We start from the raw sequence: 7,761 nt of genomic DNA, 5'->3' as shown, positions 1-7,761 counted from the left end.
AACATGTCCATCACCTCTGCCTCCTTCCCAGAGGGATGGAAACATGCAGAAGTCAAGCAGCTCCTCCAAAAACCCACTGCGGACCTCAGACAACTCAAAGAATACCGACCAATTTCCCTGCTCCCTCTACCTACTAAAGTCTAGGAGAAGGCTATAAACCTCCAACTCACTAACTACCTTGAAAACCACAAACTTTGAAACCCCTCCCAATACGGATTCCACTCAAACCACAGCTCAGAGACCCCACTAATTGTAGCCACCGATGACATCTGAACCCTACTACACAGAGGAGAGAACGCTGGCCAGATCCTTCTCGATCTCTCTGCAGCCTTCTACATTGCGTCTCACTATACCCTACTTCACAGACTCCACCAGTTGGAAATCCGAGGGAATGCCCTCCGGTGGATAGCATCCTTCCTCACCGGAAGAACCCAGAGCATTCACAATCCTCCCTTCACCTCGGGCCCTCAGAACATCATCTGTAACATTCTGCAAGGGTCCTCACTGAGCCCAAACCTGATTGACATATACATGGCCACACTGGTCAGATCCTACGGAATGAGTATCATGTAATATGCTGACGACACCCAGCTTATCCTCTCCCTATTGCATACCCCATGAACACCAAAACCATCTTCCACAAGTGCATGACCAGCATCGCCAAGTGAATTCAGAACAGGTGCCTCAAACTCAACACTGACAAAACGGAGACACTCATCTTCTGGAGTAGCACATCCCCCTGGGACAACTCTTGGTAGCCAACCGGAATTGGACCCCCGCCTACATCCACAGATTACGCAAGAAACCTCGGCATCATACTCAACAGCAAGCTCACCATCAAAAATCAGATACATTTTGTATTGTCTTCCTGCTTCCTCACTCTCTGCATGCTCTAGAAAATCTTCAAGTGGCTCCCCACCAGCACCAGAAGCACGGTCACCCAGGCCCTCATCACCGGCCATGGACTACAGCAACACCCTCTACGTCGGGATCACCACACTAATACTAAACAGACTCCAGACCATACAGAACTCAGCAGTGAGGCTCAACCTCGACTTACCGAGGAGGACCCACATCTCCCATCACCTCAAATCACTACACAGTCTCCCTGTTAAAAATGGTGACAGTTCAAAATGCTAACCCACGGCTACAAGGCCCTGCAGAACAAAGGACCAGCCTATCTTAATCACAGAGTGAACTTCCACCAACCCTCCAGACAACTGCTCTCCGCCTCCCTCTCCCTAGCCCACACACCACACAGCCACAGAAGCAGGAGCTGGGGACGCAACTTCTCCTACCAGGCTGCAAAAACCTGGAACGGCCTTCCCCTATACCTCAGAGCACCCCCACCCTGCAAGAGTTCAGGAAAGGCTTAAAAACCTGGGTATTCAACTAGCAGATCACAGCAGCAGCACCCCTCCCCCCTCAGCGCCAGGATACACTTACAGGTGATAAGCAGCGCTTTACAAATCCTGAATGATTTTATCATGCTGCAGGCCCTGTGTTTAGTATCAATTTACTCCCACAATTCCCCTCCATCTCCCTGTCACCCCCTGCCACCATATGTTCACACTGCCCCTGCCATCCCACATGTGCACAGCCCACAACCACCACCAACTTGTCACCAGGGTTAAAGACATTAGATGTGGGTAGTTATGGTGGCTTAAGGGGGAGCACAAATGTTTGTGTTCAGAGGGAGTCACTGCTGTGAGGTAGCAACTGGCCTGTGAATGGAAACAGAACCCCTTTGTCTGCTTCTCGCTTTAGTTACAAGCAGCAGTCTGGGCACCAAATGTGTTTCCACTCTCAGTGCACTATCTGAGCAAAGATGCTTATGTTATTGTCATTTTTTAGTTCTTTACATAGGTTCACCAGGTGTGTTAGGGTGAAGTGTTATTGGTTGCTATGTTGTGCTGTGTGAATTATCCCAAGTACTGGGTTGAGCGTGTTTGAAATGCACCACGTCCATCAGTTATCGTGCAAGATTTTCTGTGAGTGAGGTTTGGCGATGGTTTGTCTTTTTTTCAATCGTGATATGTTGATACAGGATACACTGTTTGTTTTAGGATACAGCAAATAACAGTACCCTGGACTGCTCTGTGTGCAATGCACCTTATATAATGGACCACTGGAATTATGCAGCAATTAAGAATCAAATTATGCTACAGAATTGACTGAATTATGCTGTCAGAAAATGCAAATTATGCAGCATAATGCAACGCATTCTTTGCCAGTAGTAATTGAGCTATTTTGTTATTTAAATATATATTAATAGTGTCTGCACAAACATTTCACCTCATTAGTACAAGTGTAACACCTAGTACAGAAATCGGCAGTCGAAACGTGATACGATATCCCATGCAAATGATCAGCCATTGCAAAGCACCATGTGAGGAGCTATTTTTAAACATTTTTAAATGTTTGAGATATATTTTTCGGTTCCGAATATTCATGGTGTTACTCCAGGGTATTTCTAAGCCATCCTTGGCAGGGCTCCTGTCATCTGCTTATTCCAATAGCAGTTGCTCTTTGGATTCCGACCTCAGTACACAGGCTGGATCCCATTCGAAGGATAGGATAAATGTGGGTTAAGTTCGCAAAGTGTCTGTGTACTACTCAGACTCCATTAGGAAAGCAGAGTCCCCTCCCGGAAGAGATGGGCTTTCATGTTCTAATAGTTGGCCTCTGATTGTCATGAACCACCTCTAAACCATGCCAGAATGTTCATCTACTAATGTGGCTTGAGGAGTGGAATAGCTGGGGATCTGCTGGGTGTTGATGATAAAACATAAAAAGTTTCAGTTTGAAAGAAGACTTGGAAAGGGTGTCGGGGTCTGGCAGCGCAGATAAGAGGGTCCAGCGTGACTTAGCAGAATGGGACACCCTGGGTGGGTCTTGGCCGCCGGCCATATAAATCTCTGGGGTCTCAGCAGTCTTCAGCAGCAGCAGCTTCCAGCAGCAGACTCTGACTCGACAAACCTCCCAGCACCGCCAGCAAAGATGGTCCAGTGGACAGCAGAAGAGAAGGCCGCCATCACCTCTGTGTGGGCACAGGTGGACGTGGAGGCTGATGGACAAGAAACTCTGGCCAGGTATTTTTTTGCCAAATTATATCTCACACCATTTTTTACTGATGCAAGATATATTGCACATGATTTTAAGTAATTGTGCAATAAAACAAAAAATCGTATCTCACTCCAGGGTCCACTCATTGACTTCCTTTGCTAGGACTTTTCCTTCACATAACTATGTATATGGCTATTGTACACCTTTGTTATCCAAAATTGGTTTGTTTTCCTTACTTAAGATTTTCATCCTGGGTCCTTTCTCTCTGTCCCTTTTCCTTTCTCTGATCAGCTTCATTCCCTTGTCTGTGTTTGGCGCAGTGTAATGCAGAGGGTGTGTCCCTAAACACTCTCCATCTCCGCCATATTGGTTTATTGCGAGGTCCACCCCTCTGACAGTGGGACACACTTCTCTTCACTGGCTGGGGAAGCTCCTGCCAGTGGGTGGCGCAGTCACGTTCGTTTCACTCTTGTTTAGTTAATTTATTATGGATCCAGTTTGATGTTTTGAGACAGTATTTTCTGATCATGCTTTTTTCAAGTCAGGCGTCATCAATAAAAAAAAGGGTATTCAGAAATTACCTATCATTCTATTTTTGCCCCACTCTCTTAGGGTGCTGGTCGTCTTCCCCTGGACCCAGAGGTACTTCAGCAGCTTCGGGGCGCTATCCAGCGCGGCTGCCATTTCTGGTAACGCAAAGGTCCGCGCCCACGGCACGAAGGTCCTGACCGCCCTGGGAGCGGCTGTCAAAGACCTCAACAACATCAAGAACACATTGGCCAAACTGAGCGAGCTGCACGCGGAGACACTGCACGTGGATCCTCAGAACTTCCAGGTGAGGAGAAAACCCCATAATATGGTCACTGTCGGGTGGGCAGGGAAACTATAAGGCTTGACCTCAGACACATGGGGAGGGGGCGTCAGTCTGACGACAGATTCCAAAGAAATATCATAGGTCCCCAAGGACTCGAGGATAGAGAGAACACCCCTCAGGAACTGACTGACCCACAGAACAGGGATACAACCTGCCCCGTTAGACTCACCGCAAGATCAAAGAGAATTTACCCCTCAGAGGCCTGATCTAAGGGTGAGAACATCTCCTCATCAAAGCCCTTTCCTCTTCCCCTGCTCCCTTTTTGGAAAGATTGTTACAGTTTGATATATAAAAGCCACATTGTATTGTTGCCGGGTCTTCACCTTAATTTGACGAATGGTTTGTAGTCTGACCACGGAGTAAGTAAATTGTCTGACGCACTCAACATGCAGGGACTGGGCACGTGGAGGGAGGCCCCTCTCGAGATCCTGGAGGCGATTGTCTAATCATAAGCCTTTCCCGTCAGTGTAGGCTTCTACATCGCTCATTGGGCCCGAGTGTGCGCTCTAAACAAATGTGTTATGAGTGTGTAAGGGCTCTGACTGGGATTACGTTATTTCACAATCACTTGTCCTGGTGCTTGCACCTCTTTTCTTTGAATGGTGGGCGCTGGATACATTGGTTCATTTTAAATTATTTTAAATTGTACTCTGTGCTCTGTTGCAATCAACGGCCAAGGGCACGATGGCAGATAATATTTTACTGCATTAGGTGACGTTATATCACAAATGATTTTTAATAGAAAAGATTAATGAATGATGTGCGTTTCATATTGTATTGCAGTTGCATTAATATAATGCTTCCTACTCGTGTGGAAGCGTTGACATGCTTTACCCCTGACAGCAGCTGCTCTGGAACCCAAGATTCATGGGTAATCCAGCGCTAATGTTATTATTGGCTATGGGGGTCAGTCTTGTTGTGTGCTCAAGAAAACCTTCCATGCACTCACTCCAGCTTCTTTGTGATAGTTGGAATTAATAGGACAGTGTTTAATGGTCAGTGTAAACATAATAACTGGCTGAGCAATGAAAAAGAGAATGAGGGAGACCTCTCTGGAGTGACAGAGACACAGAGAGAGAGAAAGACAGGAACAGAGGCTGAGGAGACAGAGTGTGATGGGCTTAGGGCAACAATAAGTTGCAAATCGGACAAGGAAAGAAAGGTAAAGAGAAGTGGAGAGAGTGAAGAAAAGAGAGAGGAGATAAAAGACAAAAAGAGGGGCAGATAAAAAAGCACAAATTGAATACAATGGAGAACCAGGGATGTGAGCGCTAACCTGATCCGTGAAGTTCCCTCAGTAAGCGAGTGTCTGTGAGGGAGAAGCAAAAAAAGAAACGGAAATGGAAGGAGGGGGAGCCTTGGATAGCAGAAAGGAGAAGAGTTCCGGCAAGAGCAGAATAGTAGAAGAAGAGAGGGGGGTAAGGGAGAAATAGAAAGGGAGGGCGAGTGAGTATGAGAAGGAGATAGGTAAAGAGAGGTGAAACAGGGATAGAGGAAAAAGAAAGAACGAGAGAGATAGGGAACATTCCTCAGGGTGGAGGGAGTCTCATAATCTTCTTTAGATTCTTGGCCTAGGATCACGACGGTCAATGCTGCCCGGCATGTCTCATTCTACAAGCAGGAAGCATTATCACATCAGTGCTGTCTTTGTGGGTTTATGTGATCGTGACAACTCACTAACAGACCCTTTTATTTCTCTCCTCAGCTCCTTGGAAACTGCCTGGTGATCGTCTTGGCCCGCAAGCTGGGAGCCGCCTTCACCCCTGAGGTGCACGCGGCCTGGGAGAAGTTCCTGGCAGTGTCCTGCGCGGCTCTGGCCAAGCACTACCACTAGAGGGCACTCTCTGCATAGACTGACTTCAGGCAGCGGTGTGTGGCGGCTGTCCCTGGATGGCGGTCATTGGCAGCACAAGTTGATGGAATGCTGTTCCTGGTTGTCTTGGGTGTCATTCTTTGGATGGTGGTCGGTGGCCTGGGGTCTGTGGAGAGCAGACTCTGGACTCCAAGCTGTGTAAAGGGGGGCTTTGTATACCTGTCTGTAAAGGCCAGTAGTAGTAGAGGTTTCGTCAGGAGTTCATGTTGTAACATCAATAAAGAGTTTGCGCCTTTTAAACTTGTGTTCCGTTTCTTTGCTCCTGCGCTTGTGCCAGATATTTAACAGGCAAGTTACCGCAAATAATGCACAATAAACAAGTTGTTTAGTTCTTCCAGAAGCGCGAGAACAATCATTGCCCCAGGAAATTAAGTGAGCTATTGCCCAGAGTCACATGGTGCTGAGCTGAGCTGCCGCTGGAGCCAGGGATGGATCCGTGAACCCTGTGCTCCGAAGTCAGCTACCCTGGCCGCTGCACCACACCTCTCCACCGAACACTGAAAGCTGTGGCGCACATAAAGCACCAGCGCTTTCTCAAGTGGGCATTCCCTCATTTGCATGTGACCCCCAGACGTCCCCTTGCAGGTGGGTGCAGTCCCTCACTGCACCCACCTTCAAGGGGATCTCTAAGCCCCTTTAAGAGTGCAGGCGGGTTGCTGCCTGCACAGTGAAACACAGCGTGGCTGCTTCAAAGCCGCTCAATATTTCACTTGAATGCGCTGCCCCCAGGGAAGCACGAGTTTGGGGAGAATGTTATGTAATAAGGTGCCCTTTCTCTGTTTGCGCCCGGCACACCTGCATTAAGGTGCACCAGGGCGCAATCAGGGAAAGTGAGCCCTATACATATTAGGGCCCCAGAGCGCAAATCACTGGGTCACTGGGTTTTAGTTCACATGTTTTAAGCTATATTCCTAATTACGTAGCCATGCGACTTGGACAGGATTCCTAGTTATAAAGGGTGCCTGCCTTTTAGAGACCCCATCTTCTTGATCCCATTGAAAGCACGTTCCTTGCACCCTAGAAATGTGCAAGATTTCAAATGGACTGAACGAGGAAGACCTAATTTAGGCCTGCCATGTTTGTGCAGCTAGGCCCAATGCCCCGTTGGACCATGTGGCCTCTGAAATGTAAACATTCTCCAGGTCCCTCTACTTTTACTCTCATTCTAGGGATCTGCCCTGATCACTTTTACTCACTACTCACGACAAGCTGTCTCAGGCTTGACAGAAATGCCTAAACGCTGTTCATTCTCCTGCTGTATGAATACAACACATTACTGTTCTCATCCGGTCTTTCCAATGTTCGCCTCGATGTGCTTTAATTGATGTAAACATATCTTTCATCAAGACCACCAAGTCAACAAATGGGAGTGCGAGGGGTGAGGCTGAGGGATGCACATGGATTGAGTGCAAAAATGACACACTAGTTCATTAGTCAAACACGTTCCATGCGACTGTGTTGATATTCACATAACGAGTTTTTGCAGTGAATAGGTAAAGGAAGTGCTTAATTTGTAAAAATATTAGTGCAGGGCCCAAAGTCTTTTTTATGAGCCTGCTGACAGTGCTAAAGAATGCTAGTGCTGCCGAACACCAAGGGTCTCTAATCTCCCTTCCATCTCATACCTCTTTCTTACACCACCATCCACTTCCTGCCTCCTTATTCTACTCTTCCATATTCTTTTTCATCCCAACTTTCTGTTTGTGCCACTGTTTTCCAATGTTTCTGATCCTCAATCGTTCTCCATTATCCTTCTCTCTCTTGCTCAAAGTCTGACAATGAAAAAAGAATCCTGGTCCCCAAAAATGAGTGCTTGTGCCTAAAGCCTTCAACACCTGGACAAATTAAGGCTGAGTAAAGGACATTGCCATAATGATTTGTTGACTGCTCAGTCCTAACTTTTTTGTCTAGACTATTAGATTATGCCTCAATTGGACCACTGTTTCTT

At 47.1% G+C, this 7,761-nt stretch overlaps 1 protein-coding gene across 1 annotated transcript; it reads left to right on the top strand.

Annotated features, from left to right (window-relative positions):
• The first annotated feature begins 2,985 nt into the window (after positions 1-2,985).
• Positions 2,986-6,053, top strand: LOC146811622 (hemoglobin subunit epsilon-like). Its single transcript, XM_085618599.1, has 3 exons — positions 2,986-3,092; positions 3,679-3,901; positions 5,646-6,053. The coding sequence occupies exons 1-3, from the start codon at positions 3,001-3,003 to the stop codon at positions 5,772-5,774; spliced, it is 444 nt and encodes a 147-aa protein (XP_085474725.1). The 5' UTR covers positions 2,986-3,000; the 3' UTR covers positions 5,775-6,053.
• Positions 6,054-7,761: the final 1,708 nt, after the last annotated feature.

Source organism: Triturus cristatus, chromosome 7, assembly GCF_964204655.1.
Source record: "Triturus cristatus chromosome 7, aTriCri1.1, whole genome shotgun sequence".
Lineage (NCBI taxonomy): Eukaryota > Metazoa > Chordata > Amphibia > Caudata > Salamandridae > Triturus > Triturus cristatus.
Note: the sequence above shows the minus strand (reverse complement) of the source record. Positions and strands in the feature narration are given on the sequence as shown.

Coding starts and splice junctions, on each gene's coding strand:
- LOC146811622 (XM_085618599.1), top strand. CDS start 3,001: ATGGTCCAGTGGACAGCAGAAGAGAAGGCCGCCATCACCTCTGTGTGG. Junction 3,093..3,678: donor GGACAAGAAACTCTGGCCAG/GTATTTTTTTGC, acceptor CCACTCTCTTAG/GGTGCTGGTCGTCTTCCCCT. Junction 3,902..5,645: donor TGGATCCTCAGAACTTCCAG/GTGAGGAGAAAA, acceptor TTCTCTCCTCAG/CTCCTTGGAAACTGCCTGGT.